The sequence below is a fragment of the Bubalus bubalis genome, chromosome 24 (genome assembly GCF_019923935.1).
Source record: "Bubalus bubalis isolate 160015118507 breed Murrah chromosome 24, NDDB_SH_1, whole genome shotgun sequence".
Taxonomy (NCBI): domain Eukaryota; kingdom Metazoa; phylum Chordata; class Mammalia; order Artiodactyla; family Bovidae; genus Bubalus; species Bubalus bubalis.
The window spans coordinates 23,534,453-23,556,958 of record NC_059180.1 but is presented as its reverse complement, the minus strand read 5'-3'; the positions used below and the strand labels follow the sequence as shown (position 1 = coordinate 23,556,958).

Sequence of the window (22,506 nt, the reverse complement as noted above, 5' to 3'; positions counted from 1 at the left end):
AATTACCTCACCAACGAATCTTTGGGACACTTGCTTTAGGGGAAAGTTCTGACTATGTCCTGAGGCCAAAATGTACTAGCAATGACATTTATCAGCCTTTTCTTAATAGTACAGGCTGCACATGGTAGGTGCTTGATAACAAGTTTTATCCAGGCACTGTGTTTATACATGAAGTATGACTTGAAGAAAAGAGCCCAATTTCCAGTCACAGTTCCTCCCAGGCACACTTCCTATCTCTTATCTTTCCTCATTCTGGGATTTGAGGGTTAAGGAAATGAAAAGCAGAATTTGAAGAACTATCAGTCTCAGGATAAAAGTTACAAAACTTTTAAGAAGTTCTAAATATAAGAACTGATTTCACAGGCAGTTGTGATTGCAGTTCAGTTGTGGTCCTCTAAACAACTTAATATTCCTTATATCGCCCATGGGAGAATCCCAGCAAACCCCGCTGCATCAGATCAACCCCTGATACTAGTGAAGAAGGATAAGGGCTGATTTAATGGCCATACCACCCTGAACGAGCCTGATCTCGTCTGATCTCGGAAGCTAAGCAGGGTCGGGCCTGGTTAGTACTTGGATGGGAGACCGTCTCGGAATACCGGGTGCTGTAGGTGTTTTTTATTCTTTTCATTGAACTTCCCTGGTGGCTCAGACAGTAAAGCGTCTGTCTACCATGCAGGAGACCCGGGTTCGAGCCCTGGGTTGGGAAGATCCTCTGGAGAAGGAAATGGCAATCGACTCCAGTACTATTGCCTGGAAAATCCCATGGACAGAGGAACCTGGTAGGCTGCAGTCTATGGGGTCACAAAGAGTCGGACACGACTGAGCGACTTCACTTCACTTCACTAACCCTGCATCAATAGTGAGAGATAATTGATAATTAGAGGAGTAAGTGTTGGTTTCAAGCCATTAAATCCAAAAGGAGGAAAACTCTTAGAGAAAAGGCACTTTTCCTAAATACGTTGCTTCCTAGGAATAGAAATATAAACCAAAAGGAAAATAGCTTAATTTTTTTTTTTTTTTTTACTTACATGGCTGATTTTGTTTCTAGAATCACAAGCTTTGTAACACCCACTTGTTAATAGTACATAATACAGCTTAGACTGTCTGTGGAAATCTTTTAGACTTGAGTTTTCTGGGTCATCTAGTGTTGGAAAGGGAAACATCACTTATTTCCCTTTCAGGATTAGGGTTTTTTGCAGCATGTGAGCCTCTCTTGTAGAGCACAGGCTCTAGAGCACAAGGGCTCAGCAGTTGCCCCTAGGCGTGTGGGATTTTAGTTCCTTGACCAGGGATCAAACCAGCTTCCCCTGCATTGGGAGGCAGATTCTCAATCACTGTATCACCACGGAAGTACCAGGATTAGTTTTCAAAACACTTAAACATTAAAGTGTTTTGAAAATGGTCCTATTAAATACGAGTTGTTAGTTCTGCTTGTTACCTCAAGTATTGTAATGGCAAGGCTTGTGTATCAGATATAAATAGTATGATCAGTTAAAGTATGAAGCTGTGGTTCTTAGAGTAGTAGAAAAAAAGAAATGAAAGCCAGACTTTGGAGAAGGTTGCTGCTGTTTTAATATGCCAGATCGCCTTCACCTTCCTCTTTTGGTATTGTGCGGTCAAGGAAGTTTAATCTGTTAATGACAGGAAAGTGAAGCAGTTGTGAATAGAAGTTTGTTGCAGACTCTGCTCCTCACAGGAACTGACTCATGTATTTTTGTATGAAACCATGGAGTTTTAGGGATAGCCAGAAACTCAGAAACCTGTTTCTTTACCAGGAAAAACATCATCAATTCTTTGAGTTTTCATTATGATTAGCCATAATGCATGATGATCTCTCTTAATTTGTATGAATTCCTTTTAAGTGTTTTTTCCTGTGAGGCGTAACGGATGTTGGGCTTCCCTGGTAGCTCAGCTGGTAAAGAATCCTGTGATGTGGGAGACCTGGGTTCTATCCCTGGGTTGGGAAGATCCCCAGGAGGAAGGCATGGCAACCCACTCCAGTATTATTCTTGCCTGGAGAATCCCCATGGACAGAGGAACCTGGCGGGTACAGTGCATGGGGTCGTAAAGAGGCGGACACAACTGAGCGACTAAGCATAGCACAGCATAGTCCATGTCAAAATGAATATCAGGTATAATGGATATAACTTTAGCCCTTTTAATGTTTGGATTTGGGTGAAGTAGTGATTTCAGAAAATAATAGCAAATTATGCAACTGACAAACAACTAATCTCAAAAATATACAAGCAACTTCTAGAGCTCAATTCCAGAAAAATAAATGACCCAATCAAAAAATGGGCCAAAGAACTAAATAGACATTTCTCCAAAGAAGACATACAGATGGCTAACAAACACATGAAAAGATGCTCAACATCACTCATTATCAGAGAAATGCAGATCAAAACCACTAATGAGGTACCATTTCATGCCAGTCAGAATGGCTGCGATCCAAAAGTCTACAAGCAATAAATGCTGGAGAGGGTGTGGAGAAAAGGGAACCTTCTTACCCTGTTGGTGGGAATGCAAACTAGTACAGCCACTATGGAGAACAGTGTGGAGATTCCTTAAAAAACTGGAAATAGAACTGTCTTATGATCCAGCAATCCCACTGCTGGGCATACACACTGAGGAAACCAGAATTGAAAGAGACACGTGTACCCCAATGTTCATCACAGCACTGTTTACAATAGCCAGGACATGGAAGCAACCTAGATGTCCATCAGCAGATGAATGGATAAGAAAGCTATGGTACATATACACAATGGAGTATTACTCAGCCATTAAAAAAGAATACATTTGAATCAGTTCTAATGAGGTGGATGAAACTAGAGCCTATTATACAGAGTGAAGTAAGCCAGAAAGAAAAACACCAATACAGTATACTAATGCATATATATGGAATTTAGAAAGATGGTAACAACAACCCTGTATACGAGACAGCAAAAGAGACACTGATGTATAGAACAGTCTTTTGGACTCTGTGGGAGAGGGAGAGGGTGGGAGGATTTAGGAGAATGGCATTGAAATACGTATAATATCATATATGAAACGAGTCGCCAGTCCAGGTTCGATGCACGATACTGGATGCTTGGGGCTGGTGCCCTGGGATGACCCAGAGGGATGGTATGGGGAGGGAGGAGGGAGGAGGGTTCAGGATGGGGAACACATGTATACCTGTGGTGGATTCATTTCGATATATGGCAAAACCAATACAATATTGTAAAGTTTGAAAATAAAATTCAAAAAACAATGGTTAAGCCATGGTTTATTCCTCATTGCTTAAGAAAGGTCATCAGTGTCAGGATAAGTAGGAGGTAGAGCCATTCAGACATTCTCAGGTGAATTCCTTGAATTCCCTCAGAATTTCTAGATAACACAGCTCCTTCCAGCTCCCATCTTCTTTCTTTAGCTGCCTAAATCCTCATAAGCTTAGGACCAATCTAAAGTGTGGAATCTCCGTGTATTATTATCCCTCCACCTTGGGTTGGAAATGGGTCTTGTTCTCAAAGGGCAATAAGCAGCGTATTTCTCAACAGATGACCTGTTTGAAAGAAGTCCTGGACTCATAATGAGGTGTACCACTGCCTGGTCTTGCTACTCACTTTCCAAATCCTCATCTTCCCAGCCTGCTAATTCGTTTTAAAGGCAAATACAGTATTCATTCTCCTAAATCTGACTAATCACAGTCCTCCAGTAGTGAGCTTTATTTTCCTATCTTCTTTGAATTTCTTTTTTAAATCATTTTTTAAATTGAGGTATTGTTGATTTATAATATTAGTTTCAGATGTTCAACATAGTGATTCAAAATTATTATAGATTGTACTCTGTTTAAAATAGTTATAAAATATTGACTCTAACCCCTGTGCTATATAATACATCCTGGTAGCTTACTGATTTTATACTTCGTAGTTGGTGCTTTTAATCCCCTACCTCTCTGTTGCCCCACTACCTCCCCACTGGTAACCAGTAGTCATCCTCTGTATCTGTGAGTCTGTTTTGTTTAATTCATTCATTTCTTTTATTTTTTAGATTCCATATATAAGTGATAACACAGAGTATTTCTCTCTCTCTGTCTGATTTATCTCACTAAGAACAATACCCTCCAGGTCCATTTATGTTGTTGCAAATGGCAGAATTTCATTCTTTTTATGGCTGAGTAGTATTACATTGTGTATATATATTTCGTCTTCTTTATCCATTCATCTGTTGATAGACACTTAGGTTACTTCCCTATCTTATCTTGTAAATAATGATGTTATGAACACTGGGTGCACTTATCTTTTTGAACTACTGTTTTTCCCAGATACATACCCAGAAGTAGAATTGCTGGGTCATAAGGCAAGAATACATAGAAGAACTGTACAGAAAAGATCTTCATGACCCAGATAACCACGATGGTGTGATCACTCACCTAGAGCCAGACATCCTGGAGTGTGAAGTCAAGTGGGCCTTAGCAAACATCACTACGAACAAAGGTAGTGGAGGTGATGGAATTCCAGTTGAGCTATTTCAAATCCTAAAAGTTGATGCTGAGAAAGTGCTGCAGTCAATATGCCAGCAAATTTGAAAAACTCAGCAGTGGCCACAGGACTGGAAAAGGTCAGTTTTCATTCCAATCCCAAAGAAAGGCAATGCCAAAGAATGCTCTAACTACTGCACAGTTGCACTCATCTCACACACTAGCAAAGTAATGCTCAAAGTTCTCCAAGCCAGGCTTAAACAGTATGCAAACTGTGAACTTCCAGATGTTCAAGCTGGATTTAGGAAAGGCAGAAGAACCAGAGATCAGATTGCCAACATTGGGTCATTGAAAAAGCAAAAAGCAAGGGAGTTCCAGAAAAACATCTACTTCTCTGCTTTATTGACTATGCCAAAGCCTTCGACTGTGTGGATCACAACAAACTGTGGAAAGTTCTTCAAGAGATGGGAATACCAGACCACCTTACCTGCCTCCTGAGAAACTGGTATGCAGGTCAAGAAGCAACAGTTAGAACCAGACATAGAACAACAGACTGGTTCCTAATTGGGCCAAGAGTACATCGAGGCTGTATATTGTCACCCTGTTTATTTAACTTATATGCAGAGTACATCATGAGAAATGCCAGGCTGGATGAAGCACAAGCTGGAATCAAGATTGCTGGGAGAAATGTCAATAACCTCAGATACGCAGATGATACCACCCTTATGGCAGAAAGCAAAGAGGAACTAAAGAGCCTCTTGATGAAGTTAAAGAGAAGAGTGAAAAATTTGCCTTAAAAGTCAACATTCAGAAAAATAATATGGCATCCAGTCTCATCACTTCTTGCAAATAGGTGGGGAAACAATGGAAACCGTGACAGATTTTATTTTGTTGGGCTCCAAAATCACTGCAGATGGTGACTGCAACCATGAAATTAAAAGACACTTGATCCTTGGAAGAAAAGCTATGACCAACCTAGACAGCATGTTAAAAAGCAGAAACGTTACTATGCCGAGAAAAGTTCATCTAGTCAAAGCTATGATTTTTCTAGTAGTTATGTATGGATGTGAGAGTTGGACTATAAAGAGAGCTGAGTATTGAAAAATTGATGCTTTTGAACTGTCGTGTTGGAGAAGACTCTTGAGAGTCCCTTGGACTGATTCAGGAAATCAGTCCTGAATATTCATTAGAAGGACTGATACTGAAGCTGAAACTCCAATACTTTGGCCACCTGATATGAAGAACTGACTCATTGGAAAAGACCCCGAGGCTGGGAAAGATTGAAGGGAGGCGGAGAACGGGACAACAGAGGATGAGATTACTGGATGGCATCACTGACTCAATGGACATGAGTTTGAGCAAGCTCCAGGAGATGGTGAAGGACAGGGAAGCCTGGCGTGCTGCAGTCCATGGGGTTGCAAAGAGTCGGACACAACTGTGTAACTGAACTGAACTGATGGTAGTTCCATTTTTAGCTTTCAAGGAACCTCCATAGGTTTTCCATAGTGGCTACACCAGGTTAGATTCCCACCAACTGTTCCCTTTCCTCCATGTCCTCCCCAGCATTTACTGTTTATGTTCTTTCTGGTGATAGCTGTCTGACAAGTGTGAAGTAATATCTCATTATGGTTTGATTTGCATATTTCTGATGATTAGGCGAAGTGTTAGTCACTCAGTCACATCTGACTCTTTGCAACCCTGTGGACTGTAGACTGCCAAGCTCATCTGTCCATGGAGTTCTCTAGGCAAAAATACTAGAGTGGGTACCCATTTCCTTCTCCAAGGGATCTTCCTGACCCAGGGATCGATCCTGCATCTCCTGCATTGCAGGCAAATTCTGTACCATGTGAGCTACCAGGGATTACTGATGATTACTGATGCTGAGTGTCTTTTCATGTGACAGTGGCCATGTGTATGTCTTCTTCAGAAAAATGTCTATTTGGGTCTTCTGCCCATTTTTTAATCAGGTTGTTTTTATTGATATTTAATTGTATGAACTCTCTATGTATTTTTGGATATTAACCTATCAGTCATATTATTTACAAATATTTTCTCCTACTCAGTAGGTTGTTTTTTCATTTTGTCAGTGGTTTCATTTGCTGTAAGAAAGCTTTTAAGTTTAATTAGGCCCCATTTTAGTATTGCTTTTGTTTCCTTTGTCTTAGAAGACAAGTCAAGAAAAATTGTCACAATTTATGTCAGAGTGTTCTATCTGTGTTTTCTACAGGTATTATGGCTTTCAGTCTTTCATTTAGTTCTTTAATCTATTTTAAGTTTATCTTCATAAGTGATGTATGATACTGTTATGATAAGCATAACTTTGTAGTATAGTCTGAAGTCAGGGAATGTGTTACCTCCAGCTCTGTTCTTTCTGAAGATGTTTTGGCTATTCAGAGTCTTTTGTGTTTCTATACAAATTTTTAAATATTTGTCCTAGTTCTGTGAACAATGCCATCAGTATTTTGACAGGGATTGCATTGTATTTGTAGATTGCCTTAAGTAGTATGATAATTTTAACAGTATTCTTCCAGTCCAAGATATCTTGTACCTCCTTGAAAGTAAAGTAAAGTCGCTCAGTTGCTACCCCATGGACTGTAGCCTACCAGTCCTCTGTCCATGGGATTTTCCAGGCAATAGTACTGGAGTGGATTGCCATTTCCTTCTCCAGGGGATCTTCCCGACCCAGGGATCGCACATTGTAGACAGACACTTAACCGTCTGAGCCACCAGGGAAGTCTACCTCCTTAGTAGGCTTATTTTGAGATATTTTATCTTTTTGACATGATGATGAATAGAATTATTTAGTTGATTTCTCTGATAGTTTGTTGTTAGTAGAGACAAATGCAGCAGGATTCTATATATTAATTTTGTATCCTGCAACTCTACTGAATTTATTGATAAGCTCTAGTAGTTTTCTGGTGGGATCTTTAGAATTTTTTATGTATGGTATCATGCCATCTGCAGACAGTGACAATTTTACTTCTTCCTTTAAAATTTGGATTCCTTTTATTTTTCTTCTCTGATTGCTGTGGCTAGGACTGCCAAAACTGTGTTGAGAGAATGGGCATCCTTGACTTGTTCCTCATCTTAGAGGCAATGCTTTCAGCTTTTCACCATTGAATATGTTATTTTGTCATATATGGTGTGTATTATTTTGAGGGATATCTCCTCTGTGCCCACTTTCTGGGAAGCTTTTATCATAAGTGGATGTTGAATTTTGTCAAAAGCTTTTTCTGCATCTATTGAGATGATCCTTTGGTTTTTAATTTTTCAATTTTTTAATGTAGAGTAGGCTTCAGCAATATGTGAACCGTGAACTTCCTGATGTTCAAGCTGGTTTTAGAAAAGGCAGAGGAACCAGAGATTGCCAACATCCGCTGGATAATGGAAAAAGCAAGAGAATTCCAGAAAAACATCTATTTCTGCTTTATTGACTATGCCAAAGCCTTTGACTGTGTGGATCACAATCAACTGTGGAAAATTCTTCAAGAGATGGGAATACCAGACCACCTGATCTGCCTCTTGAGAAATTTTATGCAGGTCAGGAAGCAACAGTTAGAACTGGACATGGAACAACAGACTGGTTCCAAATAGGAAAAGGAGTACGTCAAGGCTGTATATTGTCACCCTGTTTATTTAACTTATATGCAGAGTACATCATGAGAAACGCTGGGCTGGAAGAAACACAAGCTGGAATCAAGATTGCTGGGAGAAATATCAATAACCTCAGATATGCAGATGACACCACCCTTATGGCAGAAAGTGAAGAGGAACTCAAAAGCCTCTTGATGAAAGTGAAAGTGGAGAGTGAAAAAGTTGGCTTAAAGCTCAACATTCAGAAAATGAAGATCATGGCATTTGGTCCCACCACTTCATGGGAAATAGATGGGGAAACAGTGGAAACAGTGTCAGACTTTATTTTTGGGGGCTCCAAAATCACTACAGATGGTGACTGCAGCCATGAAATTAAAAGACGCTTACTCCTTGGAAGGAAAGTTATGACCAACCTAGATAGCATATTCAAAAGCAGAGACATTACTTTGCCAACAAAGGTTCGTCTAGTCAAGGCTATGGTTTTTCCTGTGGTCATGTATGGATGTGAGAGTTGGACTGTGAAGAAGGCTGAGCGCCAAAGAATTGATGCTTTTGAACTGTGGTGTTGGAGAAGACTCTTGAGAGTCCCTTGGACTGCAAGGAGATCCAACCAGTCCATTCTGAAGGAGATCAGCCCTGGGATTGCTTTGGAAGGACTGATGCTAAACTTGAAACTCCAGTACTTTGGCCACCTCATGTGAAGAGTTGACTCATTGGAAAAGACTCTGATGCTGGGAGGGATTGGGAGCATGAGGAGAAGGGGACGACAGAGGATGAGATGGTTGGATGGCATCACTGGACTCGATGGACGTGAGTCTCAGTGAACTCCAGGATTTGGTGATGGACAGGGAGGCCTGGCATGCTGTGATTCATGGGTCGCAAAGAGTCGGACACAACTGAGTGACTGATCTGATCTGATCTGATCACATTGATTTGCAGATATTGATAAATCCCACTTGATCATGGTGTATTACCCTTCTAGTGTATCATTGGATTTTGTTTGCTAATAATTTGTTGAGGATTTTTGCTTCTATGTTCATCAGTGATATAGGCCTGTAATTTTTGTTGTGTGTCTTTTTGTTTTTTTTTTGTGTTTTGTTGTGTGTTGTTGTATGTCTTTGTTTGGTTTTGGATCAAGGTGATGCTAGGGGCCTCATAGAGTGAGTTAGGAACTGTTCCTTCCTCCAGAATTTTTTGGAATAGCTTGAGAAAGATAGGTGTTAACTCTTCTCTAAATGTTTGGTAGAATTTGCCTGTGAAGCCCTCTGGTCCTAGACTTTTGTTTATTGAGAATTTTTAAATTATGATTCAATTTCATTACTGGTAATTGGACTGTTCATATTTTCTATTTTTTTTCTGGTTCAGTCTTGGCATATTATACATTTCTAGGATTTTCTCCATTTTTTTTCTGTTGTCCATTTTATTGGCATATAGTCATTCCTAGTAATCACTTACGATCCTTTGTATTTCTGTGCTGTTGACTGTAACTTTTCCTTTTTAATTTCTGATTTTATTGATTTGGGCCTTCTCTTTTTCTCTTCCTGAGTCTGCCTAAATATCTATCAATTTTGTTTTTCTTTTAAAAAAAAATCTGTTGGTTTCATTGACTTTTCTATTTTTTAAAAATTTCTGCTCTCTTTTTTTTTTTTTTTTTCAGATTTATTTATTTATTTTTGGCCATGCTGGGTCTTTGTTGCTGCCCATGGGCTTTCTCTAGGTGTGGGAAGCAGGGACTACTCTCTAATCACTGTGCATGGGCTCTCTAGTTGCTGTGTGCAGGCTTCTCGGTGGTGGCTTCTCTTGTTGCAGAGTATGGGCTCTAGGCCATGGGCTTCTGTAGTTGCAGCTCATGGGCTCAGTAATTGTGACTCACGGGCTCTAGAGTGCTGACTCAGCAGTTGTGGCACACGAGCTTAGTTGCTACAATGCATGTGGGATCTCCTCAGAGCAGGGATCAGACCTGTGTCCCCTACATTGGCAGGCAGATTCTTAACCACTGACCCATTAAGGAAACACCTGCTCTGATCTTTATTATCTCTTTCCTTCCACTAACTTTGGGGTTTGTTTATTCTTTTTCGAATTCCTTCCTTTAGGTATAAGATTAGGTTGTTTGATATTATTCTTGTTTCCTGAGGTAAGCTTGCATCACTATAAACTTCGCTCTTACAGCTGCTTTTGCTGCCTCCCATAGATTTTGGATCTTTATTTGTTTTCATTTATCTCTGGGTATTAAAAAAATATTGTGTGTGTATATATAAATATATGTATATGTGCAATACAGGTTTATGAATAGCCATAAATATGTGTGTGTGTATATATATATCTGTGTGTGTGTGTGTATACACACATGATTATTTTAAATTGCTGATCTTTGGATTAAAGATTTAAATTTAAGACCAGAAACTATAAAACTCCTAGAGGAAAATGTAGGCAAAACACTCTCTGACATAAACCACAGCAGGATCCTCTATGACCCACCCCCCAGACTAATGGAAATAAAAGCAAAAATAAACAAATGGGACCTAATTAAACTTAAAAGCTTTTGTACAATGAAGGAAACTATAAGCAAGGTAAAAAGACAACCTTCAGAATGGGAGAAAATAATAGCAAACAAAGCAACTGACCAAGAATTAATCTCAAAAATATACAAGCAGCTCTGGCAGCTCAATTCCAGAAAAATAAACGACCCAATCAAAAAATGGGCTAAAGAAATAAACATACATTTCTCCAAAGAAGACATACAGATGGCTAACAAACACATGAAAAGATGCTCGTCACTCATTATCAGAGAAGTGCAAATCAAAACCACAATGAGGTACAATCTCACGCCAGTCAGAATGGCTGCTATCCAAAAGTCTACAAACAATAAATGTTGGAGAGGGTGCAGAGAAAAGGGAACCCTCTTACACTGTTGGTGGGAGTGCAAACTAGTACAGCCGCTATGGAGAACAGTGTGGAGATTCCTTAAAAAACTGGAAATAGAACTGCCATACGACCCAGCAGTCCCACTGCTGGGCATACACTGAGGAAACCAGAATTGAAAGAGACATGTATACCCCAATGTTCATCGCAGCACTGTTTACAATAGCCAGGACACGGAAGCAACCTAGATGTCCATTGGCAAATGAATGGATAAGAAAGCTGTGGTACATATACACAATGGAATATTACTCAGCTATTAAAAAGAATGCATTTGAATCAGTTCTAATGAGGTGGATGAAACTGGAGCCTATTATACAGAGTGAAGTAAGTCAGAAAGAAAAACACCAATCAGATCATATCAGTCGCTCAGTCGTGTCCGACTCTTTGCAACCCCATGAATCGCAGCACGCCAGGCCTCCCTGTCCATCACCATCTCCCGGAGTTCACTGAGACTCAGGTCCATCGAGTCAGTGATGCCATCCAGCCATCTCATCCTCTGTCGTCCCCTTCTCCTCATGCTCCCAATCCCTCCCAGCATCAGAGTCTTTTCCAATGAGTCAACTCTTCACATGAGGTGGCCAAAGTACTGGAGTTTCAGCTTTAGCATCATTCCTTCCAAAGAAATCCCAGAGCTGATCTCCTTCAGAATGGACTGGTTGGATCTCCTTGCAGTCCAAGGGACTCTCAAGAGTCTTCTCCAACACCACAGTTCAAAAGCATCAATTCTTCGGCGCTCAGCCTTCTTCACAGTCCAACTCTCACATCCATACATGACCACAGGAAAAACCATAGCCTTGACTAGATGAACCTTTGTTGGCAAAGTAATGTCTCTGCTTCTGAATATGCTATCTAGGTTGGTCATAACTTTCCTTCCAAGGAGTAAGCGTCTTTTAATTTCATGGCTGCAGTCACCATCTGCAGTGATTACAGTATATTAATACATATATATGGAATTTAGAAAGATGGTAATGATGACCCTATATACGAGACAGCAAAAGAGACACAGATGTAGAGAACAGACTTTTGGACTCTGTGGGAGAAGGCAAGGGTAGGATGATTTGATAGGATAGCATTGAAACATGGATATTATCATTTGTGGAATAGATCGCCAGTCCAGGTTTGATACATGAGACAGGGTGCTCAGGGCTGGTGCACTGGGATGACCCTGAGGAATGGGATGGGGAGCGAGGTGGGAGGGGGTTTCAGGATGAAGAACACATGTACACCCATGGCTGATTCATGTCAATGTATAGCAAAAACACTACAATATAGTAAAGTAATTAGCCTCCAATTAAAATAATTAATTTTTAAAAATTGCTGATCTTTTAATTTCAGATGCATTTAATAACCCTGAATTTTTACTTCCCTCCCTGGTGATTACTGTTTTGGACATAATATTTTACAACTTCTTGTTTTGTATATCCCTTATGTACTTATTGCGAACATAGATGAGTTTATTCCTCATCTATGAGGAATGAGTTTATTGTCTTTTAACCAATAAACCTTTAATGAGTTTATTGTCTTTTAACCTTCCTACTAGCTTTGTATATAGTTGATTTACTACCTTTACTATATATTTGCCTTTACCAGTGAGCTTTTTACGTTTTGTAATTTTTATGTTTCTAGTTGTGGCCTTATTTTTCACTTAGAGAAGTTCTCTTAACATCTTCTAAACTATTTTGGGTGGTGCTGAACCCTTTTAGCTTTTGCTTCTTTATAAAATTTTTTATCTTTCCATCAAATCTGAATGAAAATCTTTCCAGGTAGAATATTCTTGGCTGTAGGTTTTTCCCGTTCGTCCCTCTAAATACTAACATATGATGCCACTGTTTTCTGGCCTGCAGAGTTTCTGCTGAAAAGTCAGTCGATAGTCTTATGGGAGTTCCCTTGTAGGTAACTTGTTAGTTTTCCCTTGCTGCTTTTAATATTCTCTCTTATCTTTAATTTTTGCCATTTTAATTGCAGTGTGTCTTTGTGTGGCTTTCCTTGGGTTGATCCTATTTGGGACTTTGTGCTTCTTGGACCTGTATGTCTGGTTCCTTGCCCATACAAGAGGAATTTTCAGCTATTATGTCTTCAGATATGTTCTCTGCCCCTTTCTCTCTCTCTCTCTCTCTTCTTCTAGGACCCTTTTATTGTGAATGTTAGTGTGCTTATTGTTTTCCTAAATGTGTCCTAGATTTCTTTTTATTCTTAATTCTTTTTTCTGTTCACCTTCAGTGATTTACATTACTGTGTCTTTTATTTCAGTTATTATACTCTTCATCTCTATTTGGTTTTCTTTATATTTTCTAACTCTTTCTTTATATTTTCTCTTTGTTAAAAACGTCTAAGTTCTCACTCTACTTATCCATTTTTCTCCCATGTTCTTTTATCATGTTTATGTTTATTACCTTGAACTCTTTATTGGGTAAATGCCTATTTCTACTTTACTTAGTTTTTCTTCTAGAGTTTTATCTTATTCCTAAATTTGGAATGTGTTCCTCTATCACCTAATTTTGCCTAATTTGCCATTTTATGTCTATACATCTGGTAGATTGATTTCATTTCCCGACCTTGGAAAAATGGTCTTTTGTAGGAAACATTCTGTGCATCCTGCCACCATACTCTGGTCATCAGAACTATATGCTCAAGGGGTACCCACTAGGTGAACTGCATGGGTCCTTCAGTTATGGTGGGCTGACTACTGTGGGCAGTCTGGTAAGCATGGCTGGCCCCTTGTCTAACTGCTTGTTAGGCCCTGACTTGTTCTGATACTGCCAACTGCTGATTGGTGGGACTGGGTCACAACACAGCTGGCTATAAAATCACGAGGGGCCGCAGGGCTAATGCTGGCTTACTGGTGGGTAGAGCCAGGTTCTGGGGTGGATGTTTGCAGAGTCATGGTTCCCCAGCCTAGCATCTGCCTGCTGATGGGTGCAGCTGATTCCTGACACAGCTGGCTACAGGGCATAGGCTGTCCCAAAGCTTGTGTTGGTTGCTGGTAGATGAGGCCTGATCCTGGGGCAGCTTGCTCTAAAGGTCCCAACATGTCTCAGAGCTGATACTGGCTTGGTGGTGGTAGCCTAGGGATTCTGCGCCTGGTGCCAGCCTGATGGTAGGTGGGTTGGGTCCTGCCATGGCAGGCTTCAGGGCTGTAGTGGTCCTGAGGCTAGTGTTGCCACACTGGTAGACAGAGCTAAGTCCAAATGTCCCTTCAGGGTAGGCGCAGGGTCTTGGAAGTCCTGGGGCTAGTGTATGTGGTGTGTGGGGCAAGTTCCTGGCCCTTTTGTGGATAGAACCATGTCCTGAGATGGCTGTGGGTTCAGGGAGTCTTAAGGCAGCTTGTTTGGTGGTTGGTGGGGTATTTCTCTGCTCAGCTAGCTACTTGGCCTGAGGCATCCCAGACAGGTTGGTGATGTCTGGTTGATATCTAATAAGCTAGAGGAAGAATTCCAAAGTGACGCTTGCCAGCAATAGGTCCACGTGGTGAAACAAGCTCCCAAAAACATTTGCCATCAATTTCAATGACTCCAGGATGAGCTCCAGTTGCCTCTTGTCTCTCCAGAAGACTCTTAAAGATCAGCATGTGGGTCTGACCTAGGCTCCTTCACATTACTGCTTCTGCCCATGTGATAGTCTGTATATACCCTTTTAGAACAGTCTCTATATCCCACCACTCTCTGGATCTCTAAAAAGTAAGCCTCTCTGACTTTCAAAGCCAATCATTCTAGGGGCTTGTCTTCCTTGTGCCAGCCTCCCATCCTGAGGAACCTGATGTGGAGCTTGGAGCTACTGCTTCTTGAGAACTTCTGCAGTTGTAATTATTCTTCTGTTTGTGGGTCATCCACTTAGGGGTATGGATCTTGACTGTACCACAGCTCCACCCCTCCTGCCCATTTCATTGTGATTCCTTCTTTATATATGTAGCTGTAGGAGATCTTTTTTGCTATATTCCAGGCTTTCTCATCAATAGTTGTAATTTTGGTGTGCCTGTAGAGGTGAGCTCAGGGTCTTCCCACTGTGCCATCTTGCCTAAGATCCCTGAATTTCTTTTAGATGTAGAAGTTAACAGTAAGGAAATAGGCTGGGGCTTCCTTGGTGGCTCAGTGACAGAGTCCACCTGCCAGCGCAGGAGATACGGGTTTGATCCCTGGTCCAGGAAGATCCTACGTGCTGTAGAGCAACTAAGCCTGTGCACCAGAACTATTGAAGCTATGCTCAAGAGCCTGGGAGCTAAAACTACTGAGCCCACATGCTGCAACTACTGAAGACTGTGTGCCCTAGAGCCAGTGCTCCAGAACAAGAGAAGCCACGAGATGAGAAGCTCAGGAACCACAACTAGAGCGTAGCCCCCATTTGCCAGTCTCAAGAAAAGCCCACCCAGCAACAAAGACCCAGCACACCATAAATAAATAAATAAAATTATTAAAAAAAAATAGGCTGACATTTTTGCATAAGTGAAAAAGAGAGGGAAGGGGGAAAAATTCAATGTCCATCAGTAGGAGAATAGACAAGTATGTTGGGATAGCTTCCTGCAGTGGTCTGAATTGCAGTAGTTAGAATATATGAACCACAGCTACAGGATATGGATGAATTGTACAAGTTTGAGCAAAAAAGGCAAGTGGAAGGATATAATACCTCATATATATATAAATTTTAACTGGCTAAGCAATATTATGTTAAGCATAAAGCTATATGTGAGAAGTGAAGTGAAAGTCACTCAGTCGTGTCTGACTCTTTGTGACCCCATGGACTATATAGTCCATGGAATTCTCTAGGCCAGGATACTGGAGTGGGTAGTCTGTCCCTTCTCCAGCAGATCTTCCTGACCCAGGAATCAAACCAGGGTGTCCTGCATTGCAGGTGGATTCTTTTACCAACTGAGCTATCAGGGAAGCCCAATATGTGAGAAAGGTAAACAAATTCAGGATAGTGATTCCTTCTAGGGGAGAGGAGAGGAAATTTGATTTGGAAGGGGTACAATGGGGTTTTGACTATATGTATAATTTATTCTTTAAGGTTCTTTAAGAATATATGACTTAATTATGTTATTAACTATATATTTGTATATCTGAAATATTTTATAATGAAAATGACTTTAACAGGAACTTAATTTTTAAAAATACTGTTAGCTTTCAGGAATATACTTGGGTTGGTTCCCTTGGCCAAATCCTCTGAAATTAAAACTGATGTATTTCAGAGTGAAAACTCAGAAGGGCCACAAGATCTTCAGTCATCAGAAAGATTTTCAGTTGTACTCATTATACAGTTCTTATGTGGACAAGGAAGGAAGGAAGTAGACCAACAATTTTGAGAAATATTTTCAACAAGATTATGATGAACTAAAAAAGATTGCAACCTGACAAGTGGAATTGAGCCTGCAGACTCATTTTATTTGGCCCTCTGGGTAGTTGCATTTTCAAAAATAAATATTGTGCTTTTTGAAATTTCTTATTTTAAACATCTTGACTGCCACCTATTGTTAAGCTGTCAGGAAATCTGGCACCCTTAGGACCTTAATTCTACATAAGAATAGCTGGCTGGGACTAAGTAGCAACTGTTCTGTTTCAAGGGGGCACATCTCTAGTTGGCCACTGTCCCCACTAGCCAAATTTCCTCATTTTGTTGCCTGCTAGGCCCCAGAGGCACTTCAGTTTACACCCCCTGCATTAAACTCAAGTTCTCACATAACTAGAAAACTCAGTTATTCAAAATGTGCCTTCTCCTGGGCACTCAAGTTAGTAATTAATTTTATCAGTATATACACTAAAAGCATCATTTATAAGATATTCTGGGAAAGAATATACTGGTTTAAAGAACATTAAATGTGCATTTTTGTTTTGTCATATTCATAAAAATAGTCATCATGGCAAACAGCAAGGTTGAACAACCTTCAGCTAAGGGATGATGTACAAGGCTGTCTAAGAGATTGCTGATATTCATACAGCACCATTCTGGCAATGTTACCAAACATATCTGTTGAGAAAGAGCAGTTATTTTCTAGACTAATTAAAGAGCTTGATTTTTTTAAATGTACAGCTGCTGTACTGCCTACTGTCAAACTGAATTTTTATGCAAATTATCCTCCCTTCTATTTTGGTGGGTCGGAAGATGACAATGGCAACACGACAAGAAGTTCTTGGCCTCTACCGCAGGATTTTCAGGCTTGCGAAGAAATGGCAGGCTGCATCAGGGCAGATGGAAGACACCATTAAAGAAAAACAGTACATATTAAATGAAGCCAGAACGCTGTTCCAAAAAAACAAGAATGTAAGTAGGCCCCGTTGGAGATTGCAAGGAGGAGAGCAATTCTTGTGGTGTTTGTTCTTTTCTATCCTATAGTTGAAAGGACTGAGCAGCACAAATTAGAGGGACAGAATGTGGAGCGAGAAGGGGCCAGAGGCACAACCTAGCTGGCTTACCCAACCACTGGAAAACAGAGCCCAGCCTGGGTTTCTCTCTTCACTTTCTTCAAGTTTCAGTCCAGCTGGTAAGTGGCTCAGCATCCTCAGAAGACTGCGTGAGCCAGGTGACCTAAATCAGTCCAGTGAGAATTTTCAGAGTAGGATCAGTTCCTCACACACTGTGCCTGTTTTTGGTCACTCCCACAGGAAGTGCTCAGAGTTGTGTTTGGTTTTTTCAGTTCATAAGCTATTCAGAACCTCCAAGTATAAACCCATTCAGAGGAAAGAGAATAGGATTAAGGCAAAGGTTCCCTTCATAACTTAGCTTTGAACTCAAGCCTCTTTGGCTAGCAGAGAGGATTTGCCCTTTGGGACCTCAGAATTGGGTAAAATAGTGCCTCCATTAGCTAGCTGAACCCAAATACCAGGGAGCCAAAAACCATTCTAAGAGGCTTGATTTTACAAACCATAAAGTATTATCTGTCAGCTTCTTGGGAAGACTGTCTGGCTCTAAGCATGGAAAGACGTTTTCAGCTCCTAACTTTTCTTGCCTCTTTCTCATTGACCTCATGGATTCAGTGTTGTCACTGTTCACTTTGTGAAACTTCCTGACAATCTACTCTCTTTACTTTTCCCTCTCTGACCCCTGTCTCAGTCTCCTTTCTGCCCTTTTTCACACATTCTCCCACCAGCTATAAGGGTCCTCTAAAGGTCACCCCTCCATACTGAGGCCCAAAGACCATGGCTCCAGATCCCATATCTTGGTCTCTCATCAGCCACCTGTAGGAACTCACCACAAGCATAATAGCCCAAAGCAGAATTCATCTTTCCACAAGAACACCTCCCTTTCCCATTTTGCCCATTTCTGCCATAGCTTCTGCCACTACTTTGTGACCCTTTGCTCTCATTCTTTTATTCAACAAGTAGCTGAGTGTCTACCATGTTCCAAACATCAGACTAGACATCAGGGATATAACTGAGCAAAACCAAGACAGGGTCCCTGAAAGATGTTTCAGAGTTAGATGGGAAGAAGTGTAAAATTACCATTGGGGTTAAGTGCTACCTGAGAAGCCCTCCCAATCTATAATATCCTTCCCTTCTTATAATCCCTGAAGCCTACATGCTTTTAATACCAACCTGCTTGTGAAACTCCTTTCCTCTCTTCTGACCACCCTCCAACTTCCCCAAACTTTTTCTGATTTTAGCATAGACCATGCATACCACATCAGTGTGTGTGTACCCCTTGAGGTCCTGAATAGTCCTTTGAGAAATAGAAATAAAATATTGTAAGTGTTGTTTATATTTATTTTTATTGCTCCTTTAAAAATGTCTAATATATATATATATTATTGATTATTAATTTAATAAATTTATAAATACATGGAAGCTATGGGCTCAGAATTTTTTTTTTTTTTTTTTTTTGCCACACTGTGTGGCTTGTAGGACCTTAGTTCCCTGGGACATGGCAGTGAAAGTCCTAACCACTGAACCACTGTGGAATTCTCAGGGCTCAGAAGTTTTTTTATTGAAAGAAGTAGATGATCAAAAACTTTGTATACCACTGACCTATATACCTTTCCCTAATTAGACAGTCATAATTTTTTTTCCTTATTTGTTTCATTTATGTTGGTATGGTCTCCTTAACCAGATTGTCAGTTCCTTGAGCACATAAACAGTTTCTTATACCTTTATAGTATATCTCATGGCCCTGTCTGTGGTTGTCACTAAATTAATGAGCACCTACAAATACTTGGATTCAATTGATCTTCTCCAGGAAGTCTTCCTCAAGTCCCCTGCCCTCAACCAACCCCATGATGACCACCTACTCTGAATTCCTATATAGCAGTCTGCAGTCATTGCCCTATTGATTATGTACCATTGTGCCTTGTCTGTAGCTTCATGTGTCAGATTTGTTCTGCACAGGTAACATCCTTGATAGTTGAAGGCAGGTACCATGGCCTCACGGTGTCTAACCTGGGGATGGGGATATCATAGTAATACATGACCAGTAAAGCTTTGCAGGTTCAATCACCTAAGGACTACTTAATACCCTTTGAGCTTACAGTTAAGGCAATAATAATCCTTCATTTGCCTCTGCTTGAATTGGCCCGGTGTGGTATGAGCCAGAGAGGTGTATGTGCCAGTCCATGAATGAGATAATGTTGTTGTGTTGGGGGAGGTACATGGGTTTTTTATTTTAAAATATGTACTGTTTTACCATGTTTTAGAAAGGAAACATAATATCAGATAATTTTGCAAGTACTGTACTTAACAGTCCATTTAAAGAGAAAGTTTAATATTAGTATAGGTAGTTGTGGAGATGACAAAATCACGCAGGCAGCCTCTGAATCACTGAATTTGGAGAACTCTAATCCAGCTTGTTTAGATGGACAGCTGGAGCCCTAGAAGCCCTCAGTCCCCATATCTTTATTAGGGGCTTCTTTCTCCCTAATCCCTCATGTAGACCTAAGTAGTCTCATGTAACCTCACTTGCTATAAGAGCTTAATAATAACCCCAAATGTATTTCATTAATTGCTCTGAATCCAAATAGGCAAATGAGAACATGGAAATCTACCCCCAAGGTAGACAATCAGAAGAATAGCTTCTAGAAATACAGAGGTCAGAAAGCTGAGCCTCTGTCCCAAGGGGCTCAGCTGTGGTTTTTTTTTATGCATTGCAGGTCCTAGAACTTTTCTGTGCTCCAAGAGGACCACAGGACAGGAACACCCTTGGAATTTGCAAGCCATGGTAGCCTGGGCTTCACTGTGGGTGTCATCTGGGGCTGATGCAACCCAGCTCTGCTTTGAAGCCCACTTTCATACTCTTAGTAGAGTCATGTGTTGACTCATTTTCCATCCTCGAAACATTGTCTCCTCATCTACTTCCTGGCTTTCTGTTTTCAGAATGAACTTTTTATTCCTTTACTTGAAATTGGACTACCACAGTTTAACTGTTTGGAAATTTCAAACATCATTTCTTCTCCTCAGTAATGAGCAAACAGTTTACAGTTCAAAATAGAAGGTGGATCATTCTCCAATATCTTACTCAGGGGGTTTCTAGACAGCAATTGCTGAAACACTTGATCAACATGGGGAGGGTATGAAGAAGCACTCTCGTTCTTTGTTGGTAGGAATATAATTTATGGATTGTTCATAGGAATATAAATTGGTACAACCTCTTAGAGGGTAATTTGAATCTGCAGGGACTATCTGTAAGAGTTAAAAATACGAGATCCATTGTTTAAAATGGCAAAAGATTGGAAATAACCTAAATGTCCATTGGTGGAAGATTGGTTAAGTTGTAATGCAGTCATAGGTTGGTATTTTGTGCAGCTGTTAAAAAGAATGAAGCAGCTCTATATGTGTAAATATAGAAGGAACTTCAAGTTGTTTGTGAAAAAGCAGGGTTCAGAGGTTTCATTTTTGTAAGAAAAACTACTAGGTCTTATAGAAGTATACTTATATATGCATAGAATATCCCTGGAAAAACAAACAAACTTCTGATAATTGTCTCTGAGAAGGGGAATTGAGAGACAGGAAGAAGAAGAAGATTTTGTTTTATATTATATCCTTTTGTATTATTTGAATTATTTTTACTATGTGCTTATATTAGCTAAATGATTTTTACAAGTTTTAATCCAAAGGAAATCTTAAATTGTTTTTGATTTTTCAAATGACCAATATTTAATTTAGTGGCTGATGAACTGAAAAATTTTAAGAAAATGTGTACCTCTACTTTGTGTAGCATTGGAAAGACACTAACAATCTCACCTCTTTTTCCCTTTTAATAGCTCACAGACACAGACCTGATTAAACAATGTATAGATGAATGCACAGCCAGGATTGAAATTGGACTACATTACCAGATTCCTTATCCAAGGCCAGTAAGTGTGACTTCAGTTAACATGTGGTGTGTACCTATCCTTGTCAACCCAGTTATTTCCAAGAATATATACCAAGAGGGCTCGTGTTTGCTGAAAGCCTAGAGCCCCTGCAGGAGGCATGTTGGAAATAAGTTATGCTTGCATGGCCACCAACCCATTACAACAAGCTAAAATGTCAATGAATGCCTGACTTCTCCTACTGGTACAACTTTCCCCTAAATGGAAAGGAAATCCAGCTCACATTTATATAGTTTTCTAACTTTTACCTTTCTCATGGAAAGATTTTTATTTCTAGTATTTTAAAAAATAGGTTTATTGTTAATAAAAAAATAAAATTCAGGATTTCCCTGGTTTCCCGGTGGTTAATAATCTGCCTGCCAATGTTGGGGACATGGTTTCAATCCCTGATTCAGGAATATTCTACATGCCACAAGGCAGCTAAGCTCATACATCACAACTACTGAGTCCTCACTCTAGAGCCTTCGAGCTGCAGCTACTACTCCGGGGTGCCCTAGAGCCCATGCTCTGCAAGTGGAGATGCCGCCGCAGTGAGAAGCCCGTGCACCACAACCAGAGTAGCCCACATGCAGCACTGAAGACCCAGCACAGACAAATGTAAATACATAATTTAAAAAAAAAGAATAAATAAAATTCAAACTTTAAAGGAATACATAAGACAGTGAAAATTGTCAAAAATTCTAACCCTGTGGGAGTGACCACTATAACTTTTAAGTTGGACCATATGAAATTGCCAATATTTTACTCTTGACCTACAAAAACAGCAATTTTATATTTTATTGGCTCAGCCTAATAGTTTGGTAATATATCCTTTTAGTCTTTTTTTCTATACTTGCGTACATACATTTTCTTTACTTAAAGTACATGGGAAACTAGGCATACTGCTATTGCCTGTTTATTTTACTTCCCTTTTTTGCATATCTCCGCCTCCATCTTTTAAAATGGATGCATTGTATCCTTTTGTAAGAATATGCCATAATTTAACCAGTAGCCCTTCACTGGACATTTATGTTGGTCCAGTTTTTCATTCTGCACAGAACAAGTTTATATACACACTTTTTCCTCACGTTCTTTGGACTCTCATTTCACCATATGATCTGTGGTTTTTCCCCTCCATGCAGGACATAGGGCAAAGAAGAGCACAAGCTTAGGAGTCAGACAGATCGGGATTCAAATCCTGGTTCTACCACTTAATATATAATCATGAGCAAGTTATTCATCCTTCTGAGCCTCCATTTTC

At 40.1% G+C, this 22,506-nt stretch overlaps 1 protein-coding gene and 1 pseudogene across 4 annotated transcripts in view; both read left to right on the top strand.

Moving 5' to 3' along the window:
- LYRM1 (LYR motif containing 1) overlaps positions 1 to 22,506 on the top strand; it is a 37,366-nt gene that overhangs the window by 12,151 nt on the left and 2,709 nt on the right. For all 4 annotated transcript variants that reach the window (XM_006042058.4, XM_025274585.3, XM_006042057.4 and 1 more), the window contains exons 2-3: positions 17,072 to 17,230; positions 21,156 to 21,248. In XM_006042058.4, the coding sequence (XP_006042120.1) occupies positions 17,072 to 17,230; positions 21,156 to 21,248 (252 nt within the window). The remainder of the gene's footprint in view (positions 1 to 17,071; positions 17,231 to 21,155; positions 21,249 to 22,506) is intronic.
- On the top strand, positions 496 to 614 carry LOC112581899 (annotated as a pseudogene).